Below are 25,605 nucleotides of genomic sequence, written 5' to 3'. Positions count from 1 at the left end.
ATGCATCCACTTATATAACAAATATTCTTGATCTACTATCTGTGGGAGAACTGAGAGTCATATCAAATCATCTTTGTTTTGAGGTTCAAACAAGGAGCCTCAGTTGAGAAAGGTTGTTACTTCTATCTCCTTTATAAACACAGTCTCAGTTAAATCTCAGCAACTTTATGATAGTAGGTATTATCTGCATTTTCACATCTGAGGATACTAAGGCACAGGGTGTCTCAGCATCTGCCTAAGGGCATGAAGATATTAAGTGGTAGAGCCAGGGTTACTACCTGAGGCAGGCTGAGTTTTCAGAGCAGTAACATTCTGTATTTTAAAAGAATTCAAGAAAAAGGGGAAACAAGATAATCTCTCCAAATTCTGGACCTGTGTGGAGTATGTGGCTATATGAGAAAGAGGTGCTTAAATATTAGGACCCGCCTCTGACCTCCTCTGACTCCCTGCATACAAAGTAATGGTTCATCAAAGAGGACTGATTCACAGCTAGCCGTCAAGATATAAACTAGCAATAGAAGAGACTTATAAAGTAAGAATACTGGTTCCTTACAACTCTTATCGGTCCAGACATGCAGTTCCTGTGCGAGTTCAGGAATCACCAAGAAAGTTCGCCACCCTTGCCGTTTCTTTGATTTTAAAATGTCCCCAAAAATGTGATCTCCAATATACAAAATATCTTTGCCCTTGGCTCCCAACAGATCACAAACTGTATCAGATGAACCTGAAACAATGCAATGAGAAAATAAAAACCAGCATTCCAAGTACCGTAACCATTAAATAGTATATAGATTAATTTTATTCTTTTAAGTATGTGAGGAATAGACTGGAAAAAGGGCTCACCTTTCTTAAGACAAAGACTCACCATTGTTTTTTTCATCATTCTTTTTACTGCCTCTATGACAAGGCCTTTAGCTCCACTGTGCTGACCAGAGCTCTCAATCCCCAAATCCAAGAGCAATAAAACCACGTCTCAGCTTGAGGGACCATAACCCTCCAAAGTACCACTACTATTTCTCCTCACAGGTCTGCCAGTAGGGTGGCTTTGTTCAATTGCTTCTCATTCCAATAAAATATGCATCTATGTCTGCAGGGACTCCTAAAACCCCCTTGAGGCCTTGGGAACCACCCACATGATTCCAACACTGAGAAAATGCCTCTAATGTGCAGAGGAGGAGGACAGGAAAAACTGGTCCTTTTAGTGAAAATCAAATTAGGACATGCTGACTTCTCAAACCCATCCTCCCAACTCTTTAGTAGATGACTGAAGTGTTTACCTTCAGGAGACGCTATCTTTAGAATACTAAAGAACATCAGTAGCATGGTGTCAGGAGGACACCAAAGCTTTCACAGTGAGATTCAAGCACAGACTTACATAAAGGAAAGTGCGTGACTCACCCCCAGAGTAGACGATGCCATGCTGTAAGGGGCCCGTGTAGGTACCAATTTTCAGCTTGCCAGTTTTCTGTGAGAAAAGAAATTGGATTTTGTAAAGCTATCACGATCTCCACCAAAAATGCTACTTGGCTAGGCTGCCAAATGAATGTCACTTTTGAATTATATTCATTTGAATTATTCAGCTGTATTAATTGAGACCAAAACTCTAACTTCAAAAGAGGAGATAAAGCTAGTAAGTTAAAAATACCTGTTTCCTGGGGGAAGAATAGGAGTGGGGGAAGGAAGAACATGAAGGATAACCGCTCGTGGACAGGCCATCCTCTCAACTTACAGTATCCACCTGACGCAGTACTGTGCCTTCTCCGAAGAACAGTGGTTTCCGTGCGTCCACCAAGATCAGGTCAAAGTAGGACTGCCACGGCCGATGAGAGCTCCCAGGCTGATAAGGAAGAAACAGCAAAAGCTGAAACGTCACTCCTAATCTAAAAGCGCTACTGTTGCATCTCAAGTCGGATGAAAGCAACATATAAACACTAAGTAAACCAGAAAACGCCACTATTAAAAGCATACTGTGGCTTATAAGCCACATCCTCTTGAGAGCAGGCAAAGTGAAAATATAAACAATGACTCTAATAATCTGATTTTAAATTGTTTCACCTACTTATTAATTTATTTCAAGCAATTTAATGTATGACAGAGTGTGCTCATACTCTAAAAATGGGCTTAAGAGGCTCAAAGAGGCTAAGGAGAGATGCAAAAAGACAAATATGTAAGAGGTGGACTAAGAAAAAGGCAGTTTAGCATCAGAACTGAAGTATACAGCTAACACAGAACTATTATTAGCAAATTTTATGGGTTATGCTTTCAGAATGGTGGTTCCAGGTACACACTGGTCTTTGGCTCATACTGCAGGCTAATCAGCACGAATGTGGAAGGTATGCCCATTAACATTACTTTATCCTGAACTGGAACCATGGCTTTTAATCTTTTAAGGTCAAGACAAAGAGCACTAAATACTGTGCTTCTGGGTGATCTCAAAAGTCATTAACGAACATTTATTCAGAGAAGCCTAGTGACTAGAAACCTAGTGACTAAACCTGGGTCTCTTGCATCGCAGGCAGATTCTTTACCATTTGAGCCACCAGGGAAGGCCCCTAAATTGTGATTAGTATTCATTAAATCTAAGTATGGCCATACAGAAGGAATGAAGAGAAGACTTCTCTGCTAAGTATCAAAGTTAGCTGTTCTTTTGACACACATCTCAGCAATTACTAACAGCAGAATATAGAAGTTGCTAAGAATATATACATTTTCTCTTTCTTTTAATAAGATTATCTCCTTCAACCTGAAAATTCCTTTTTGCCACACAAATTTAGCAATTCTGTATAATTCCTGGGCATAAAATTCTGATCCCATCCTACTAAATACCACACGAATCTCTTATTTCTGTCTACCAAGTTTTCAAGTTGCTAGCAACCTTAAATTATACTAGCTCCTGCATTACTTCTAATATTAATGAAGTTTTCTGGATGGCTCCTGACCAATTCCTTATGCTCAGTATTCCAGAATATTAAATGCATTCATTATTACTAAACCAACAGTCTGTTATATTACAGAGAGTACCTTGGGGCCATGTGGGAAATCAAACAGGTAAGTCATAATTTTCTGGAAAAAAGAAAATCCAACATAAGATCCATTTACTACTTCTGCAAGAGATATAGGACACCTAAGTAAAGCACACACAAGCTTTTAATAAGACGTGTCTTTTTCAATACAAGCTTTGTTACATTCTTGTTTCCTCTAAAGTTTATGAAATCATGGGAGTTGAAGCTAGAAATTAATGCTTCATCACAGCAAACAAATGCAAGCCTTCTGACATTCTCAGTAGAACACAGGGTTCCTCTAGGAGATATTTTTATACAGATTCATCCACATATTCCTATCAAGTTCTCCAAGTGGACCGGAACATGTATTTGGAGGTAAGGGGTATCTGAGATAAGGGTGTACAGAAAACTGATGACTCACATGGAAATAACACACTGTGGCCCTCTTGCTACTGTTCCCAGGACAATCAAGCCAACTTACTCCAAATCACCAGATTTCTAAATCAGCATTTTACATAAAGAGGGTTAGCGAGCACTAAGCTTGCTAGGACTATGAACTTGTAACCAGCTTAGCAAAAGTAACATGAGGTTAAGGAATTAAATCAGCTTTTCTATATGCTTTAATCATGGCAAAAATTTTAAGAGGTAGTAAATTCTGATGGCTAAGAGTCAAAACATCTTTTTACCATTTATTGCTGTCTGGCTCCCAACGGCAGGGAGGGAACGTATGTACACATGTAATAAAGGGTGTAACTTTTCAAGTTGTAGAATGACACATGAAGACACAGAAGACATTTTAATCAGCACAAATGTTTTAAATAACCTCAAAATGAAAACCTTTAAGTAGCAAATTGTAATCAGGGAAAATTGTCAAAAGAAACGTTCATAAAAATTTGAGAACCACTATGATGTGTGCCATTTATTTTTGCTTTTTTCATTCTGTTTTCAAAATGAAATGGCAAAAAACTACTCTCACTTAATAAACTACCTTCTTCATTATAGTCACAGTTCTTTAGTCCAAAATAATTCCTTTGTATAAAGAAACAAATATATTAAGCACTTACATCTGTATATTTATAGTCACTGTTGGTGGCAAGAAATACTTTTCCTACTTCCTTCATCCGGCTCAGAAGCAAAGGCAGTTTTCCCTGAAATGTAATTATGATGATGAGCAAAACAGTAAAACACAAACACAGATCTTCCGCATGTGATGGGGTTATGTCCCGATAATACACTGAACATGGCAGCGAGCCTCGTCTACCTAAAATGTGCTGAGAACATACATTACCCTACAGTTGGGCAAAATCATCTAACACAAAGTCTACTGTAACTTCTAGAACACTGTACTTAGAGTGAAAAGCAGAATGGATGTTCCAGTTGTTTACCCTTGTGACCTCTTAGCTGATTAGGAGCTATGGCTCCCTGCTGCTGCCCAGCATCTCAGGAGAGGGCATATCACTAGGCCAGGAAAAGATTCAAAATTCAACACACAGTTTATACTGAAATGTATCACCAAATATATATATATATATGGTTCCTGTGAGAGTGAAAATATATATATATATTCACCTACACTGTGGAGTGGTCAGATACTGGACTTTTTTTTTTTTTTTTTTGTCTACGGAAACAGGAACAGGTGATGCTCTTTAAGGGACAGTTGGTTGGTTTCAGAATTTTGCATTTAGAAGACCACATGTTGAATTATTATATATGTAGAATATATATGGTGTATATAATAGACATATATAAAATATATAATTATATGCCTATTAAAAACATAACTCTAACTTCCTCTTTATGTCTGTCTCAGGAAAGAGTTTAAATTACCTTGTAATCTCTTAAAGTAAGTAAATTAAGTGTGTTATAGATTAGGAGAAGCCAATTAAAAAAAATCAGCTAAGTACTCTATGGAGAGCATCAGCTATGGTCTCAGTATGTACACTTTCATTTTATGAAACACCTTGCAGAAATGGCATGATGTGTATAGAATGCAACTTGCAAGTACCCAGACTCATCTGCAGCTCCATGAAGAAATTCTGACTCCTGATGTGACCAGAAAGAAAACAGCCTTTCCTTCTCTCACAGTAAATAGGTTCCTTCACTCAAATCCTCTTGTACCTCTCCTGAACCCCTCAGTGTTCTTTCTTGAAACAATCATGGATGTGGGAGTGGATGGGAAATAGGAGGTACAAAGTCTGAAAATAAGACATCTTTACCAAAGAACTTTGAGGAAATAATTGTATTTACTACTATTACTCCGTAAGAAAGGAAGAAGTTATCTCATCTCAGTGCTGTGTGTGTGTGTTTGTGTATTTTTTATTTTGAAATAATTTCAGACTTAACAGAAAAGTTGTAAAAATAGTACAGAGGGTTCCCATGTATTCGTCATCCAGCTTCCCTTAATCTTAACCCCACTACAATGATCAAAACTAAGAAATTGACACAATGCTATTAACTATAGACATTTACAATTTTTATTATGTTTACCACTAATGTCTTTTGAAGTATTTTAAAGCTTTCCTCATTATTCCCAGTTGATAGGTTAAAGACAATTTAAATAACAGTCACACATGTATATTTTTTTTAGATGATCTAGCGCCATGGTTATGATTCAGAGTACACTAAGGTGTGACTTTTGGCTTTCTACTTACTAACTGTATGAACTTGGGCAAATTACTTAATCCTGAGTCCCCAGTTTCTTCATCTCGAAACAGGAGGTAAGAAAAACTAACTCAGGGTTTTATGGAAGGTTAAATGGGATAATGAATGTAAACACTTAGCACAGTGATGTGTACACATTAACCACTCTAGCTGCTATTACTATAATTCGAGCTAAAAGGATAAATGAAATACTGGTCCTCTTTTCCTAATAAAAAAATAGGAAAAACAAACCCCATGCTCCACCTGAGAATACTTGGTGATTATACTTGGCATGTGTTAAACTGCCAAGACAAAGAAATATCTTCTTTTGTCCATTTCATTATAAATAAGCTTGTTAATTTCCCTAATAGGTAAAGGAAACTATCATGCAGATCTACTTTTCCCTTTACTACTTACATCTTTGACTACATATTTCTCAAGATTTTCAACTGTCTTTTCCTTAAGGGAACCCTAGAGAAAGAAAGGAAAAAAAAAGCAAGCAAGAAAAGAACAAAATCAATTTTTAAGTTTATTATAAAAACTGTGTCTACTACTAGCTTAAATGCACTTCTTAAATATTTCTAAAATTAAAATGGCAGATGTGATTTGCTGCAACTCTGCCTCCAAAGTGTATTTAAAATATAAATCAAAAGGAATTTCATATTTAATTCAGCACAATTTATAATAAATGTAAACATATTATTAATCAGTTAATGTTATCAGCCAAGCGGGAGGTATTTGGAAAAAACAAATGGACCATAATCATCCTGAAAGGATATGTCAAGTATAACCCTAACATTAAAATCTCTTCTAGTAAGTCTGGAAAATGCAAACTGAAATAAGATCTAGAAGCCAAGCACCACCACTGAGGAAAGACCAGCATTACCTCTGTAAGCCAGCCAGCCAAAGACAAGGACAAAAGTACTCTAGAGAGCTATCACTAGAGGCAAATCCCCCTTTTTTAACAGGTGAAAAACTCTGCTCTGTTTGCACTTGGAAAGTTAATGTCAGAGCATAAAAGACACATGCCAGGCAGTAAGCAGGTAAAGAAGCAGCTCCTAGGTACCTTGTAATGAACCCAGTCAACTGCGTCTCTTACATCCTGGAACATACTCCGGTAAGACATGAAGAGGTCCCCATCTTTAAATCCTGTTTCACAGCTACAGAAAGATGAAAAGAACATGACAGGGAATCCAAAGGAGGGTAAATAAAGGGAATACCAAACACTGCCCAGGGGACCCAAAGGTTCCTTTGTCACATAATAAAGGCTGTGTGGCTAATTCAGAAAATAATCACTCCCTAATGAAAATCCATTCTGACCATCAGAGATGACTATAGTGTTCAATGGAATATAGTAACTGTGAACAGATACAAAATGGTAGAAGAGTATGATGGAGGCTAAAAGGCTAGTGTTCCAAAAATAACAGGTTGTTTTATTCATCACTTGTAAGAAACAGGTTCCCATCAAAGAAACAAATTAAAATTGGTAATTTAGGTTCTCTCCACCCTGACTTTCTTGACACTGTTTCTAGGTACTAAGGTATTGTCTATTTTTTATATATCTTAGTGACTTAGTGCTCAACCAAATGTAGTGCCTTGAAGTGGGTAAGGCCTAAAGAGGATAAGAAGTTAGCAAACTCTGGCACATATGGCCAAACTTACAATTCCCCCTAGAAAGGAAAGGAAATCTTTTTCAAGACTTAAGCACATTTTTACTTCAGGGAGGATAAATAGTATCTTCCTCAATCAAATATTGCTGGGCCTGGGAATGAAACGAAATTACTACCCCTGAATGGCTCCTGGGTAGCTGCTGTGAAATGAGTTGGGGGGTTTTAGTGCAATTCTGCTTGGACAGATAATCATCACACAAACCTCCCACTCAGTTGTCACAATTAGCACCTCTGCTGGCCGTCTTCATTCCCAGGAGAAGCCAATCAGAAGTGGTCCCTTCCAAACATGGCTGCAGCACACTGGCAAGGAGAGGGCCGTGTGGGAGGTGAGAGCCTGCATGGAGCTGCTGGTGCTGTCCCATCTCTCAGGCTGGCAATGTAGCATCTCTCACTAGCACTAAATTCACTTCAGAAAAGCAGAAAAGACCTACAATGGCCAGTTCTCTAAAACCCTGTACATTAATTTTAAAAAATCAATTGGAAAAAGAAAATTATAGTACACACATACCTGGTATATCTGGGACAATTAGTAAAAAAATCTACTAGGCAGGCCAACAGGTAGGTCTCTGAAAAATGAAGAATAGATATTCATAAGCTATAAGTGAGATAATTAAAATCTGTTTATCTCCCTTGAGCAAAGACAAATGATCATGGAAAGAAGGGGAGACATCAGTATATGTAAGCATAGAATGAATCTACCTGGTAGGTTGAATAGTGTGTTCAGAATGTAAAATCTTTCAGTGTCATCTCGTTGAATAAATTTATTTGGATACTGCTCTCTAGTTTCTGGTCTGAAAGAAAAAAAAAATTAACTGACATTCAAAAATAATATAACTCATTCCAAAATTAATTCAAATATTTTGGTGGCTATATGCAAGGTGGGGTTCCAAATAAAACACATGGGAAACTCTGAAAATGAAGAGGCTCACTCACTGTTTCAGCCCCTAAAACATTCTCAGTCTGGCTAAGGGAGGGAGTCGCACACACAGACAACTGTACAGGTCCAAAACAGAACTGCCGCAAGAAAGGTGCAAAGAGCTATGAGAAAAAAGAGGAAGGGGAGACAGACCATTTCAACTTAATGGGTAGAGAAAACGGAATGCAGAGAGGAAAACCTAGGAAGAATCCATGAAAGTCATGGCATATGAGCTGATCCTTAAAACCTAAACAGCCCAATCCAGAAACTAGTCAGATTCAAGTGGAGAAAGGGGAACAGAAAAATAAAGCTAGAAAGATGAATTGAGGCAATCATGCTATTGTTTTTATACATTTTTCACCTGAGCTAAATTATAAAAGTATTAAATTAGTAGGAGTATTAGGATAAAATGGAAAAAGAAATGTGATGTGTTGCAAAAAACGGCTACAAATCTTTCCTATCCCTTAGTAGTGTGACTTTGCAGTTTCTCCAATTAAGAGGCACAGTCTCTCTCTCTATCCTTGAATACAGGCTTGAGTAACAGAAAACGGGATCCAAGAAGACTTGGAAAACACTTGTGCATTAGAGCCAGTGTACTCCTGCTGGAGAATCAAAGGCCCCATGCAGAAATGAGGTGCCCCTGCCAACAGGCTGCTCACTGTCAGACATGTGCATGAGGCCATTCAGAATTTTGACCTAAATCAAATGGCTGCTAGTTTAAGCCACTAAGTTTTGAAGTCATTTATTATACAGCAAGAACTAACCCCAGTCCATGGGGTTGCAAAGAGTCGCACATGACTGAGCGGCTGAACTGAAGAACTAACTGACACAGACACAGAGGCCTGGGAAACCAGTTAGGGGTTCCTGCAGGAGGCCAGCTGAAAGCATGAGGGGCATGGGCACATCCTAGAGTGGGCGCAAAGGAAACTAAAGAGAAGAATTACTCAAGAGGGACTGCCAAGGTACAAAGAACAGGCAACTGAACAGATGTGGTAGACGAGGGACACAGGGCCAAAGATGATAATTCTTACACTAAGGTGTCTCTGAGAGGGTGGTGGTAACATTAACTGAAACATAAAAACTAGATAAAATACAAGAGGAGTTTTATTTTGGATATGTTAATCTGGAAGTAAACATTTTTATAGGCAATTAGAAACAAAGGTCAAGAACTTAAAACAGAGATTCAAATTTGAGAGGTTGCTGTGATCATCTACACACAGGTTAACAGGTGCAGTCAGGTGGACTATTAGAGCAGAAGAGGCCACCTGAGTGTAGAGAAAAAAGAGAAGACTGTGTCGAGGGCCACAGCGAACATTCAGAGTTTAAAAGAAAAAGCCAGTGAAACAAACAGAAATTGTTAAAGATGCATGAGAACCTTAAAGAGTGAAATAAAACACTGCAAGAAGAGGAAGGGGATAGTACTAATTATTACAGAGAAAACAAAAAGGAGAAAAACGAAAATATAAAAATGCACAGTCCTCACAATGAATATATGAAGATTAACCAATTTAAATAAAGGACATCAAATTTAAATTTCATACTCAGGATAACTTGGGTAATGTTTGTTAACTACAAATGTCATACACTCTACTTAGGAATATAAAATCACATTGGTTCCCTGTCCTAGTCAGCATTCTGAAGTAAGAGTTCCCAATGAAGAATAACTTTGTGGAATATCGTATCTTCTAGCCTTCCAAGATTTTCTGTAATGAAAATTAAAGCAGAAAGGAATAGTAATGATATACTTTCCTCAGTTAGGTTAGGTAAGATGACATTGTCCTCTTAAATATCTTTCCCTATTCCCTTCATCATTTAAGAGTAATTCCTTTACATAGGAAACTTAATCATTAGGCAATTAGAACCCAAACTGACTTATAAATACAGTTAGCAATTACATTTTGTTTAAGTGTCAAGTTATGCTAGTATACCTTTAAAATGAAAACTGACTCACGGAGAGGTAATATATTATAAAAGAAGGGATGCTAGACTTAGAGTTAGGAAGAAAACAGAGTTCAGTATTGCTAACTATCTGTGACCCACAGAATAAAGATTTGACCTCAACATTATCCTAACCTAAAACTTTAAAAGCCTTTATTTTACTATTGCCTGAAAAGAGGTTCCAACTCACAGGCAAGGCATGTAAGGTGATGTTTGGTGGAGCCATAATTTTTCTTCCAACTTTGTTTACCACTGTATTTCAATAATTATCTCCGCTTCCCTCCATCTTCATTCTGGCCTTCTCCATGGGCTTTCTAAAGACTGTACAGTGCTAAGTACTGTTTGAATGATTCTGCATGTAACTCATAAATGATTTATTTCTGAAACAATATTAAATACATTTCCAAAGAAAATTTTATTGGCTTCTCTGGGGGGAAGAAAGGTCTGTAGATCTTGAGTTAGTAAATCTAATTGTAATTCTAACATATGGAACTGCTTCTCTTTCTTTTCTTCTCTATCTCCCACCCAATAACACAAAAATCCCTCTTCAGGAATTCATAAATAGAACCTTGGTTCATCATCATTGGGATTCTGCATTATAGTGACAATATCCATACATAAAAGAGTCTGGGTTTCTAGTACTATCTGCAGTCACTTCACCTTCTAAATCCTGCCTTTTGATATTCATGAACTTGAACAAATCCCTCAGAGAGAAATGGTGAAAGAAAGGTAGATATAACTACTGGTCTAATCAGATGTGTCAAAGTAGGATGTTTATTTCATACTGTTCTCATAGTGTATACCTGGAAATCACTGAGCCTGTATAATGCCAGCTGAAGACTTAACGGATGATTCAATTCCAAACAGGGCATGATGGTTACCTCAGATTTAAAGGAGACTCTGGCACAGTTTCAGTTAGTGTCTCGTATCACAAAAAAGTATTTACCAAAAAGACATTGTTTATTTAACAAATTTCAGTGTAGACTGTGTGGTTTTTACTACTTTGCTATTGAAAATAAATAATAGACTGATACTTAACCCATATTGGTTTTAAGAGTTGTTCTGACCCTAATAGTGTCAATGGTAAATTAAGTGGTATAATAGTAGAGAAAATGTATAACTGTAAAGCCACAATTACAGAAATTGTCAAACTGGGGTATTGTGATTTTCAAAGAAAAAATTTGAGATGTTTCACAAACGACACTAGACACTAAATTTTATCTGCTGTTTATTACTAGGGTGGAGAGTCCAAATTAGTAAGAATAGTGGAAATATGCTAATTATGAAAATAAAACTTATCCTTATTTGTTTCAAATAGTACCACTCTGTATTCATTTTAACCCCATGTTTAAAAAATTTAACCACATGATCAAATACCTGAAGGTATATATTAGAATTTAAAAATTAATGTATTAGCTATTAAAAATCTTACTCATTTACATTGCTGTAGTTTTAAATTTTTTAAAGCACTTTATGTACATACCTCTTTTGAGCAGCTACCTGAGAACTGTATTAAAAAGGAGAAAATAAAAATCTTAGAATTTCAAATAAGTCAAAGCCACTACAATTTTTTGGGCAAGTTTCAAGATTAGCTTTGTTGGATGCTATATAATTTTAGAAGGCACTTAATTTAAACAAAATGTAACTATATTTATACATCAGTTTGGGTCCTAGCTGTCAAAAAAATAAGTATTCTTATGTAAAGGAATTGCTCTTTAATAATGAGGAAATAAGAAAGTATATTATACTGGGGAAGATAATGTCATCTTCATATTGTTTGACTATAAAAACACTAGAGAAAAAAAAAAAAAAACACTAGAAAGAGGTTAAAGGTTCTTTGTACTCACCCCCTTATGAAGTTAAATCCATGTGCACAGACCAAGAGGTTTCCATAGGCATCAACTTTCAAAAGATTTCCATACAGTGTATCAAATACTAGTCCCCTATGTGAAAATGAAGATATCACCAATCATACAAAGTAATAAAGGCAATGATCTAATGTAGTATTTACTCAATCACCACAAACCAACCTTTATCTTATTCAAGTTTTATGGTGGCTCAAGTATGTACCCAAAAATACAACCCTAGAGGGTAAAGTAAGTGAATAAAATCTTAATAACGAATCCCAGAGCAACTAACAAATACTTAACTCTGTCCAGATGAATAATCACAACTGTTTTGTGTGAGAGAGCTTAATCAAACAAGGTGTAAACAATAATTTCTCTGAATACAGCTGGTTCTGCTCTAAAACAGAGCTTATTTTTATTCCCTTGGACAACTGAGCTGGCTTCTATTTCCCTCTATTAGACATTTCTCGCACCGCCTGAGGTGGCCTGCGGTTCCCCTCGGACGGAAGTGCGTTCCGCTGCCCGGTGAGAAGTGAAGAATCCTTCCCAAGCCCACCTGTCCAGTCCGTCGTATCTCGCCCCAGGACTTTTGTGAGAAATGCTGTGAGCCTGGCGGGCTACAGTCCATGGGGTTGCAAAGAGTCAGACACGACTAAGCACCTAAGCACACATGGGACATATATGACGGCATCTCAAAATAAGCCTCAGTTTAACCTCAAATCTTTCTTATCAAATCCAGAATGCAAACTGCCAATAAGGCTCCTGATTACCAAGTTAAATATATTAGTGAAACATGCTATTAGCAAAACAAAATATATTAGCAAAACTCCAACAGCGTAAGGGAGGAGCATCTGCAATTACTGACCATCAGTTTTAATAATCCCTTTTCTCATAAATTTGTTGTTGTTGTTTAGTTACTACATTGAGTCCAACTCTTTCGCAACCCCATGGACTGCAGCCCACCAGGCTCCTGGGCTCATGAGATTTTCCAAGCAAGAATACTTGAGTGGATTGCCATTTCCTTCTACAGGGGATGTTCCCAACCCAGGGATGGTACCTGAGTCTCCCGCATTGGCAGGCGGATTCTTTACCACTGAGCCACCAGGGAGGCCCTTCTCATAAATGGACCTTCTTTAACAGCAATGAACTAAGTTCAAAGTTCCAATCAGGAACACAAAAGATATGGTGTACATAAAAGGTTCATGGTAATTTCAGAAAACCAACCAAAAAGCCCCAAAGACCTTTTGATGTTTTGTTGCATCTTTTTGTTTGTTTGTCCGGGGGATGGCATTGGTTAGGGACACATTTGGAATTATTAATTTGGGGGACAAAATGATGGGTTTTAATCCAAAAATAATCTTGAAAAATTACCTGGTAGGGAATGTAGAGTCATATGCAAAGCTGAGAAGTTCCTGAGGATAGCCAATAGAAACTAATCTCTCCACAGTAAGCTCAAAGCCAAGGGACTCATACTCCGGGGACTTGTACACTGCACAAAGAGGAGGTTCTCATTAAAACACAGCCAATTAAAATGGAAGGCAAACGAGCGAATTTCTACTTTCCCAATTCCTCTCTCCTACTAATTTGCCATTTTTCTTCTTTTCCTTCAAACTCCATGTTTTGTACTGCCCCAAGTAATCGCAGAACTGTTAGTCCGTGGAAACAGGTCATGTTATGATAGGAGAAGCAGCAACAAGATGAATTATCGGCATTTCAGGTTTTTTCATTCTTAGGAAACCTAATCCAATCATTTTTTCCTTTTTATTCTCTTATGCCCACAATCTAAAGGTGGGGGGCGGGGAACGTAATACGCACAGCTGTGGTATTAACCATGGGAGTGTAATTAATATAAAACTAGATAGAGAGGTCTATATAAGTTGAAGTCCTCACTGATGTACATGACTGGTATAGGAATCCTTTGAAACTATATTTTTTAAAAAAGACTAGTCTATTTTTAGAATTACTATCTGTTTTAGGAGTTGCCTTAAACTCCAACCAGCATAATTCTATTTGTTAGGACTTACGTGTTTTCTTTATCAGTCCTAACAATGTCATAGCCATCAAAATTGCATTTTACAAATTATTAGTGCTAAGACAACCAAAAAAGATATGTCTAAGACAGGGATGTCTGAATATGAATTGGGAATCAGACATTGAAGAATTATAACTCATTTTATGAGACCTGATTATGGAAGAATGAATATGTGCATGTATATATAAAAATATATATTAATGTTATATATATACACTCCTTATCTGCTAGAGAACAATGAGTTTTTTATAGGTGAAGTAAAATAGGAATATGGGAGTTTCTCTCAAATATAATGTATGTCTGAAGTTTTCTATAATGAAAAACCTTTTCAGAATCATCACAGTTCAGTATAAAGAAAATGTTGCTCCTTTAAACAGCTTTCTTCCAAAATAAAAGATGTAGGTAGACATTCTTCCATCAGTTTTCTAGGAGCAGGTAAGCCATTTTAAAAATTTAAAAATAAAAAACACCTGTGATCTTGCTAACTGCCAAATTAGGCCCAAAAAGCTCCCCAAACATCCTATTCTTATGTCTTATAACAATGAAGCTATTACTATAGTTCTTCTATCTACAATTAACATATAGCCTATGGCTCAAATGGACTCTTCACTGTAATTAGTCTGCCTATCCAAGTTAGAGCTAATATTTTAATGAGTATGATTCAACTTTCCCTTTCCGAAAACAATCCTTTAGAATATTTCCGGAAATACATAAAATGGTAATACTGGTTGCCTCCAGAAGGGAGCTGAGCAGCTAAGAGGAGAGGAAAGAAGACTTTCGTGTACCTTCTTCTATACCTTTAAAACTTGCAATATGTTAATATATTTATCTATCCTTTTTAAATTGAAATTTTTAAAAACAAGGTGAGCTTTCAATAAACATTTGTCATATTAAAAAGCCTACAAATTTTAAGGTCCTTTAGGAGATGCTTAAGCCTCAGCTCACCAGAAAAATGCCAAAAGAAGCTGTCATTTCTTCTGTGGAATGATGATTTCATGCTAATGCTAACTCTGGCTAACACTTTCAAAACTGGCTGCATTTTTCTCCTCCTCTCAATTCCAGCGCCATCCTCACCCATCCCTCCCACAAAAAACTTTTTAAATCCTCAGGCATCGAAGATGCACACTGTTGTAAAGGAAGTGCTATGTATATATACATGCAAGCAGAACCAGAGCTGGTGTATTATCATAAAAACTAGGAAAGCATGGTATCCATTGATGTCAATTGGAATTACTTTGAGAATATAAAATAAAATCTCACCCCTCGTGCTTCCGCCTCAACTGAAAGTAAATTTCATTTTAACAAAATTTTCACAAAACAAAGATTACTTCTCAATCCTATCAAAGCCCCACTTACTTCAAACAACATTTTATTTAATGGAACAAAATTCCTGAATAGCAAAGTCATTTGGATAATCCACTGACACTTATTCTCATAGGATTTGGCCCATATAAAATGCTTTCAATTATTAAATTTTCATAAAGATAATTTGCTGGATATACCTTAAGAATGAGAGACAGAAACAAAAGTTAATCATCCCCACTGATTACCTCTAAATGAACAATTTTCCTTAGTTAGAGAAGTGATGAATAAGTAATATTCATTAAAATCTATTTCTATGAGGCAATTTGGACTGAAACCCAAATCAATTTATTGAGAATTTCTACTGAAAAAAAATGTGGGAGGCTAGAGAACACAATTTCCCATTTTGCCACCATAATGAACAGAATAGCAGAAACTAAACACTATACTCCTGTCACATCTGTGTTTATTCCAGGCAGAACTTCCAAATGATTGTCTAGAAATTCCACCTACTAAAGTAAATACTTCAAATTTCCTTTCTCTCAATGAGTTTAGGATGCTTCCAAAAAATACACTGTGTTTTCCCCAATTGCTTTTAAAGTTGCATGACAAGTACAAACATCAGCTGAAGCCAGAATTTAGGTTTTCCTGAGTCTCATCCAAAGCTTTTCATGGTGGCATATAGTGCCACTGTTAAAAATGAATTTCTAGACTGCGCAGGCCATGGAAGTTTAGGCTTGGGTGTTGAAACACACTACTCTCCCTCCAGTTTCTTTCAACTAGTCCAAAAAAAAAACGGTTCTACTCACAGATGGGAATGGATTTAGCAAAGAGAGTCCAAGTTCCACTCTGACAACACTATCTATTTCACTAAGCTCTATGTTAATCAGTAAGACCTACAAGCTATTGACATTTTCTCATAAGCTTCCTGGATAATCATTTCAGTAATACGAACTCCCGGGTCATTAAATCATCTGCTAGAGAACTATACACTACAACCAGGGCTGGAGAAGCAGAACTGCAGCTGCACAGAGCATGAAATCCAGATGTTTGGTTCTAAGTGTCCCCAGAGGATAATTACAATCTGTTCTGACCTGGTGGCAAAAATTACTACTCTTGAAGCCTACATAGTACCATCATGCCTCAAATGAATAAATAAATGAAAAGCAAAATTCCTTTTTCAGTCAACCAGGCACTTCAAAGCCAGCCTTGACATCTGTGGGTAACCATGTGTATCACCTCAGCCTTAGAGCTCTATATGCCTCTCCACAGCTGCAAAGGCTCTAATTTCAATTCCTCTGGCAAAACTGGCAAGTAAATGATGCACAGCTTCAAACTCAGTTCTTATAACTTGACTTTCCAAAACACAGCCAATAGCTTCAGGCGTAAACACAGCCTTACACATGCATTGCTTATTTCTTCTTCAAGAAGGTCCTCAGGCCTATCCTAATTTACCCAATATCCAGAGACAAAGGAAGAGGTTATTTTAAGGGCCAGAGTCCAAAAAAGAGGCCTGCTTCAGGCACCAGGGCAGCACACAGTGTTCTCAGGTTACGTAACCAGACTATAAAGAGAACAACCAAAGCTTTGAGAGCTGAAGCTACTGAGAACATTTGAAGATATTCTTTACTCCATAATCTGCGAGAGAGAAAAACAGTTCTTCCAAAAGTATCAACTGCCTGTTGTGGGGATGAAAGCTGCGGGCTCTCTTTTGAGTAGATTTTGTTCATATTTTAAGATACAATGAGGAGACAGTCCCTTTGGATGAGCCGAAAACTTTCTGCAGGGAAGTCGGGAACTCTCATGCACTCTTTACCTTTGCCACCAAGACACACTGTGTGACAGTTTAGAGATTTTAGAAAAAAGGAAGGGCAAACCTCTACAGAGGTTCCAGCCTAGCAGAATGCTGCTGCCAAAATGAGAACTCACATGAGGCAGACGCAGACGCAGAGTGTGTCACTCCAGTCTTGAAGGAGTTACACTGGCTCTCCTGTTAAAAAACAAAACAAAGCAACAAAACAAAACAAAAACAAAAACTGGTTTTAAAACTGTTGTGATGGGCTGGAACAGAGAGATACCATTTGGAAATTGGTATTAATAGGAGTTACTACCTCCTATTTAGAAGCCTCTGACCATCACTAAAATTCATCTAATTAGCTATAACAAGAGAATTGAAGATAAGCTTAAGTATTATACATTATTTAACTTTTCTTATACCCTAAGCCTAGAATACAAGCCTGATCCTGAAATGTTAAAGTCAAAAGACAAATAGAAAAATAAATTTCTGTTGTCTTAGTTTATTTTTCTGCTACATTTCAGGTTTATATGCCAAAACTGAATGCAACTGGTAAACAGTTTAAAATTGAACTACAGTAGGTGAAACAGACTAATAAACAATACAAGAATAAACCAGAGCAGTCTCATCTCACTTTTAAGTGCTCATTTAAACAAAGTCTACTTGTACCTAACATCCCACTTTTCTACCCTTCCAGCACCTAAATTTGTAATCTTGATACAGGTAAGAACCAACTTCCCCTATTAAAAATCTAACTTGATGTCCAAATATGGAACAGAAGGGAAATTTTTTTGGATTCTGTGAATGGATATTTGCCATTGGTAAATGGAGTCATATTATTCTATTTTTTAAAAGTTAAAGAAACTACCTAGTCTAGTAAAATAACTGACTTGAAGATATGTAAATCCTTTCAAGATATTGATAAATTTAGGATATGAATTATGTTTAAGTTATAGGGTGTCATCTTCCCTAGAGACATCTAGGTTTTTGAAAACATATGGTTAGATTCCTCCAACTTCTGTATTTTTTGTAAAAGGGAGACGGTACTAATTGGAAGAGCAAAATGACCAAATACAATGTTGAAAATTTCTAAAACTATTACAACTAGGAGAAACAAATACTACCAATCATACTATGAAAAGCAAAAATCCAACACAACTACTCAAGAACAGTTATTTGCTTTTATACTATAAATGTGATCAACATCAACATTCTTTATTTAGGCTACAAGAACTTGGTTCTCTGAGCTAACTAGGAAAGGTAATAATTTACATTTTCATTAAGGAAACTTTAAATTAAATCTATCCATTCTCATATAAACAAATACCAGAGCCTTTTCTATTTTTCACAACTATCTGAAAACCCCAACACGCTATCATAGACAGTCAAAAATTTTCTAACCTATGAGATCACAAATGATCTTAAAAAAAATGAAAAATTATAAAAACTACCTCAATTTTAAAGTACCTAAAATCCAAAAGCTAGGTACCATTCAACATTTTCAGTAATACAAAATAAAACCAACTCCGACATGGCTAAATATGTAAGTAAGTGAACAAGTAGAGTCTGAAAGACTGTCAATCTCAATTCATTGCCAATGCAAAATTAAATGGTAATTAAAAGATTTATTTGTTTAAAAAGTTATTAAGAAATTAAAAGACTATTTATTTTAAAATTAAATGAAAAAAATTACCTAACTCAAATTTTCCCCTCTGAGAACCTATATGCTTAGTATGAATGTGTACTTAGACTATATTTTTCATTTTAAAACAGGAAAACTGGCATTTTTTGAAATAATAACTTTAAACACCCTCTTTAACCAAAGAAGATGCTTGTTAATTTTTTTAAAAAAGAGAGAAATAGCTAGTATATAATTTTTCCCTCAAGTAAGAATAGATCATCACACTCAAATGCCTGTACCTGAAGTTAGAAGAATGTAACAGACATCTGTATGCTTACTGTATACAGCTATTAGATGCTGTGAACAGAAAACAAAAGAATTCATAATCTTAGGCCTGAAGGAGATCACAGTGTACCACAATTGGATTTTTATAATGAATTTTAGAAGATCTACAACACAATGTGACTAAGGAGGTACAGAAGGACAGAAACGGAGCCAATCAGCCCAGTCCAGGAAGTCTTCTTTAAAAAAATACGTGTGATTTACTCAGGCTTATATGGATAATTCATTTTTATAACCAGTACCTCAGTTCAGTTCAGTTCAGTCGCTCAGTCGTGTCCGACTCTTTGCGGACCCATGAATCGCAGCACGCCAGGCCTCCCTGTCCATCACCAACTCCTGGAGTTCACTCAAACTCACGTCCATCGAGTCAGTGATGCCATCCAGCCATCTCATCCTCTGTTGTCCCCTTCTCCTCCTGCCCCCAATTCCTCCCAGCATCCGAGTCTTTTCCAATGAGTCAACTCTTCGCATGAGGTGGCCCAAGTACTGGAGTTTCAGCTTTAGCATCATTCCTTCCAAAGGACACCCAGGACTGATCTCCTTTAGAGTATCTCAAGGTACTACAAAATTTACCAAACTTTCTGAGACTCACATAACATGTTTCAAATACCTCTGTCAGGGTCAGGCAAGTCAATTAATGTGCAAAATGGTCTAAGTGCTGGTGTAGGTCTTGGCATAAAGGGTGAAGGAGCTGTCAGCTATAGCTGACTTCCCTGTGGGAATGAAAGTTAAATGCTGCCATTTATGTGGTAACAACCAGCCTAGATTTTCACTTGGAATCTGCCAATTTTTAGCTATGGACTCAATTTAGAAAACCAATAAACTTTATTTGAGCCAAACTATGGTCTGTGGTTTCAGTTGTGCCCATGTGCCACTGGTGTGCAACCTCCAGTGTACACTTAGATCAGATACTTTCATGTAAGTTCTCTCATCTAACTGAAATGTTTCAACTGTCCTCTTCAAAGAGTTGTCGTCTTTTTTTTTTTTGGCTGCACCACACAGCTTGTGGGATCTTACTTTCCTGATGAGGGACTGAACTTGTGAATCGGCTCTTGGCAGTGAAAGCTCAGAGTCCTAATCACTGGACCACCAGAGAATTCCCCTCTTCAAAGAGTCTTAAAGAAATAGAACTTAGGTACTTAATGAACTGGAAATCCAGGTGGAAATAAATTCATTCTTCAACAACCACAGAATATCCTAGATAATGTTCTATTCATCTCAGGAAAAACTGAGTGAAAGTCGCTCAGTGGTGTCCGACTCTTTGCGATCCCATGGACTATACAGTCCATGGAATTCTCGAGGCTAGAATACTGGAGTGGGTAGCCATTCCCTTCTCCAGGGGATCTTTCCAACCCAGGGATTGAACCCAGGTCTCCTGCACTGCAGGTGGGTTCTTTACCGTCTAAGCCACAGGAAAAATTGAGGGGTGGATTAAAAAAACTTAGGAAATAAAGGAACCTTTACTGTAGTCACTTGATTTGGTCCCCCACCACAATGCTGAACAATTATGTCGTTAACAGCTGGAATTATCTGAATCTGATTCCTTCACATGACTGTGAAATCAAACAAATGTTCCCAGTGATTGAAAGAAACAGTCATCTCATGGTCTGCCTAGGTAACCAACTTTCAGAGTTCCCTGACCCAGCAGGTTTTATCTATAAGGTTTAACCTAAATCTTCCCTACACAGCTTAACTCTATTATCATTTGTCCTATTCTCAGTGGTCATTATCCCTATAATAAAGTAAACATTCAGAGAATGTGTAAGCAGAAAAGAGATAATGAATCAAAGAGAGCTATTATGTTAGGAATACTTTAAAAACAAACTTCTCCATGTTGAAAATGGCATGTGATGACTTTTTTTAAAATTCATTTTAGTAATTTTACTGATGCAGCTAGAAATATATGATGTTTATTCACACAGAAAAATCTGACTTACATTTGAATGTCTTTATGCTTGGCAATGGAAAACAAAGATCATGGACACTGAAAATGAATTATTTCTACACTATGTAATATAAAGATGAAATTGGGTTTTATTAAGCAATCTTTTCAATTCCTTAATGATCCAGGGAATTGGTCCATAGGGTCGCAAAGAGTTGGACATAACTGCGCAAACTGAATTGAGCTGAACTGAATGATCTAGGAACAAACCACATATTACTGCAATTCAGAGATGAATCTAAAATTAGTGAAAACTCTACTGGGATATAGAAATGACAGGAAATCAAACAAAGCTTAGAAATGACGTGTAGTCACAGATATATTTTTATTGATATCTATCTATCTACAAAAGGGCTGCCTAAAAGTAATGTGGGCTTCCCTGGTGGCTCAGTAGTAAAGAATCCACCTACCAATGCAGGAGACGCAGGTTTGATGCCTGGGTAGGGAAGAGAAGGAAATGGCAACCCACTCCAATATTCTTGCCTGGGAAATCCCATGGACAGGAGGGCCTGGTGGGTTACAGTCCACGGGGTCGAAAAAGAGTTGAATACGACTTTAAACAATAACAGAAGTAATGTATAAGCTTAACACAGGTTAATATACATGTAATATAAATCTATATCTAAAAATCATAGTTTTCAGAGTATATATCTCAATTAATAAAAAGAACTGTAATCCACAAGAAGAAAATGCACTGGAGTATTAAATAGTATTTCTTTTTTAATTCTTTCCTAATATACAGAGACCACCTCAAAAGTATGCTTAGCTGGAGAAATAGTATTTCATTTCCTGAGGGAGGTAGTGTAAGAAATTCTTAAGTTTAAGAAAAAAGCAGTAAGAGGAGCTCAAATAAAGATTATATTCTCAAATAGAAATAAAAAGACTAAAAAAGACGTTTAAATTTAAAGGCTGTTTTAAATATAAAGTCACTTTGTCTGTATTTTGCCAGTTTCTTCCACCTGATTTTTAAATTTAACTTTACTAAGGATATTTTTTAATCATACATAAAAGTAGAGAGAAAATTAAATGAACTACTTTAAACCCGTCACCCAAGCTTTAACAATTATCACTATTTTGTATTCTTGTTTCATCTATCCTCCCTAATTTATTCTACCCCAATTGAGTTAACTTTTATTAGATGTAAAATTTTTTAAACTGATCTTTAACAGAACATTTAAATAGCACAAATGTACACAAGTATCAAGGGCTTCCTGGGTAACTCAAATGGTAAAGAATCTGCCCACAAAGAGGAAGACCAGGGTTCAATCCTTGGGTCAGGAAGATCCCCTGTAGAAGGGCATGGAAGCCCACTCCAGTATTTTTGCCTGGAGAATTCCATGGACAGAAGAGCCTGGCGGGCTACAGTCCATAAATTCACAAAGAGTCAGACACGACTAAGCGACTAACACACACACAAGTATCATACGTATGCACCTACAGAATTATTCCATTACCTAGGTCAGGTGATCCTTTAATTACAGTTTAAATCTCCTTTCCATTTAGAGGCCAATGAAGAATAGTCTTTTTATTAGCAGTAAGTTATAATAAAACCCTTCCAAATTAAGGATTGCTCAGGAATATTTTAACTATACTATGGTTATCAATTTTATAGTCTTGATGAGAAAATCATTCTACCAAAAGCACTAATCTTTTAGTATGATAGGACTGGCTTAGTATTACCATGCATTAATACTCTAAGGAAATCAGAGTTAACATACAGGTTGGTATGTTGGGTGGAACAAAATAAAACAGTGTAAACGTGTGAGAAAAATTTTAAACTAGGGATGCCATCAACAATAGCTCAGTTTAAGAAAAGAATAGCTTAAATCAATTAAAGAAACAAACTAATAAAGTATTTCTACTTAAGGATCAATGAATCTATTCCAAAGTAGTTCTCCCTAAAACACAACTACCCCCAAAGAAAAGAAAAACCAAAAAATCTCCAAAACAATCCTGAAATGAAAACAATCAAACTGTATTATGCCTTTCCCCTATTCTTTCCCCAAATAATGCCTTTTAAAAGCAAATGTAGTAAAACTTACTCATCAAAATGAGACTTTTCTCATTCAAAATAACCACTCCACAGCAATATATACTTACTCCAATAATGCATTACTCAAAACATATCTGAAATTGTTTCAAAATTACTTTCAGAGCTGACAGCACATTGTTCTAGATATATATCTCCCTGGTGATATGTTTTCATCAACAAATGATGAATTTAATTTAAGGTGGTGGGGAGGCAGTTATTGAGAGCAACCAGTGATTAAAAGGGAAATTCAAGCTGGGTTAAAAAAAAACAGGTTGGTGCGGAGAGCTTCTCTGGTGGTCTTGTGGTTAAGAATCCACCTTGCAATGCAGGGGACACCGGTTTGATTCCTAGTCTGGGCAGATCCCACAAGCCTCAGCAGCTAACTTGAGCGCCACAACTACTGAGCCCATGCACCACAACTACCGAAGCCTCCATGCCTGGAGCCCACGCTTTCCAACAAGAAAAGACACTGCAATGAGAAGTCCACGGACCATAACTAGAGAACAGCTCCCACTCACAGCAGCTAGAGAAAGCCCAGGCACAGCAATAAGACCCAGCACAGCCAAAAATTCTAAAAAATAAATATTAAAAAGCAAAACAGGTGTGACTACTTGAAGCAATGAAGTACATTTTCTTGTGGGTTTATAAACTGGCTATGGAAACAATTCCAAAAGAATCCTAAAATTCTAAGAAATAGCCATATTACAGTAATTTTTCTCTAATCAGGTGACTTTATGAAGGATAATATGTATTTGGAAGCATATCTTCTTATGGACATTCTTTTATAAAAATTAGTCTTTTGACCCATTTTATATGTGTTTAATTTTGCAAGTCACTTCAAATCTCTTCTGGGGGTTTACATAAAAGTAAAAGTTATTGCTTTGTACATAACAAACCTTCCAGCTATGTAAACCGATTCAACCACAGGCCCTGTCAAGTACAGCTTATTCTTTGACACAAATCACTGATTGTACTTGAGTACTAAATTATCACTTCTCATCTTCACAATTCTTTTTTGGGGTTGAGTCCTCATAATATATTCTAATTAGATTTTTATTTTGCTTGTTTTTATGAGGGTGTTTTCCAACTTACTTTTACTGATAAATTTATCAACTAGCATCCTTGTTTTTTTCTTTTATGGAAAGGGATCATCTCTTTTTGGAGAAAGGTTTCCCTCTCTCCTTTTATCTGCTACCCTAGTTTCTCTATTCACTCAGTTTATCCCCCTTTTCTACTGTTTCAGAAGAAACAAGGAACAGAAAACCACCTTCAAAAGTTCTTTTGAGAAAAAAAAATTTATCAGGGGAGAAATGAATGCACTTTACTTATCAAACTACATCCCTGGTTTATAAAAATAAAACTTTTTTTTTCAGGTCTCTTTAAGAGACCCTGTTGTCACACTAAGAACTTCAGATTCATCCAGTTTATACCTATCCACAATTAAGTTCAACTCAGCTGATGTTTCATATTAATTTCATTCAGCACTGTTGCAAAGAACCTCATCCTTCTTTAAGGAGAGGTGCTGAAGCACAGACAAGTTTACACTGTCATATGCTTCACTTTTTAAAAAAGTGCTCTCCCTGCAAATATGGACAAGAATGTTAAGTCCATTTAGCGAGGAAACAGCAGTCTTCAATGGTGTTAAAACTAGATGTCCACATGTGAAAGAATGAAGTTGGACCCTTACCTTATACCACACACAAAAAATTAACTCAAAATGGATCAAAGATCTAAATGTTAAGAGCTAAAAATATAAAACATTTAGGACATTTTCATTATATTGTATTTGGCAATGATTTTTGGATGTGAAAGCAGCAAAGTCACAGGCAACAGAAGAAAAAACAGGTAAGTTAATCTTCACCAAAATTAAAAACTTTCTGTTTCAAAAGACACTCTCAAGAGAGTGAAAAAACAACACACAGAATGAGAGACAACATTTGCAGATCATATACCTGCAAAGGGATTAACATCCAGAATATTTAAACAGCTCCTACAACTCAACCACAAAACAAACAACCCATTTAAAAATCGGACAAAGAACTCTAGATAGTTCTCCAAATAAGGTATACAAATAAATGGCCAATAAGCACATGAAAGATGCTCAACATTACCAATCATTAGGAAAATGCATATTAAAAGCACACCGAGATACCAACTCACACCCATTAAGAGAGCTATTATCAAAATAAAAACAATAGAAACTTGAAAACAATAGGTTTTGGTAAGGATGCAGAGAAACTGGAACCCTCTTGCACGGCTGATGGCAATGTAGAATGGTGCAATCACTGTGAAAAATAGTGTGGCAGTTTCCCCAAAAGTTATACATAGAATTACCATATGATTCGGCAATTCCATCCCAGGGTATAGACTGAGAATAACTGAAGGCAAGGACTTAAGCAGATCCTTGTACACCACTGCTCATAGCCGCATTAGTCACAGATGCCAAAGGTGGAAGCAATCAAAGTATCCACTGACAGATAGTGGATAACAAATGTGGTATATAAAAATAAAGTAACACTATTCAGC

The 25,605-nt window shown here is 36.6% G+C and overlaps 1 protein-coding gene across 6 annotated transcripts in view; it reads right to left on the bottom strand.

Moving 5' to 3' along the window:
* The window catches only part of NT5C2 (5'-nucleotidase, cytosolic II), a 97,715-nt gene that overhangs the window by 3,188 nt on the left and 68,922 nt on the right, over positions 1–25,605 (bottom strand). For 3 of the 6 annotated variants that reach the window (XM_070363449.1, XM_070363448.1, XM_070363451.1), the window contains 12 exons: positions 13,385–13,502; positions 12,014–12,109; positions 11,650–11,673; positions 8,012–8,103; positions 7,821–7,878; positions 6,709–6,802; positions 6,060–6,113; positions 4,067–4,150; positions 3,022–3,063; positions 1,730–1,837; positions 1,399–1,465; positions 554–724 (listed from right to left, as the gene is read on the bottom strand). In XM_070363449.1, coding sequence (XP_070219550.1) covers positions 554–724; positions 1,399–1,465; positions 1,730–1,837; positions 3,022–3,063; positions 4,067–4,150; positions 6,060–6,113; positions 6,709–6,802; positions 7,821–7,878; positions 8,012–8,103; positions 11,650–11,673; positions 12,014–12,109; positions 13,385–13,502 — 1,008 coding nt within the window. Of the gene's footprint in view, positions 1–553; positions 725–1,398; positions 1,466–1,729; positions 1,838–3,021; positions 3,064–4,066; positions 4,151–6,059; positions 6,114–6,708; positions 6,803–7,514; positions 7,618–7,820; positions 7,879–8,011; positions 8,104–11,649; positions 11,674–12,013; positions 12,110–13,384; positions 13,503–17,276; positions 17,333–25,605 lie in introns of those variants that run through there. The other 3 variants (XM_070363454.1, XM_070363450.1, XM_070363453.1) reach the window with 3 other exon arrangements.

Source organism: Bos mutus, chromosome 26 (assembly GCF_027580195.1).
Source record: "Bos mutus isolate GX-2022 chromosome 26, NWIPB_WYAK_1.1, whole genome shotgun sequence".
In the NCBI taxonomy this organism is placed as follows: domain Eukaryota; kingdom Metazoa; phylum Chordata; class Mammalia; order Artiodactyla; family Bovidae; genus Bos; species Bos mutus.
The sequence above is the reverse complement of the archived record's forward strand: the minus strand, read 5'-3'. Positions and strand labels throughout refer to the sequence as shown.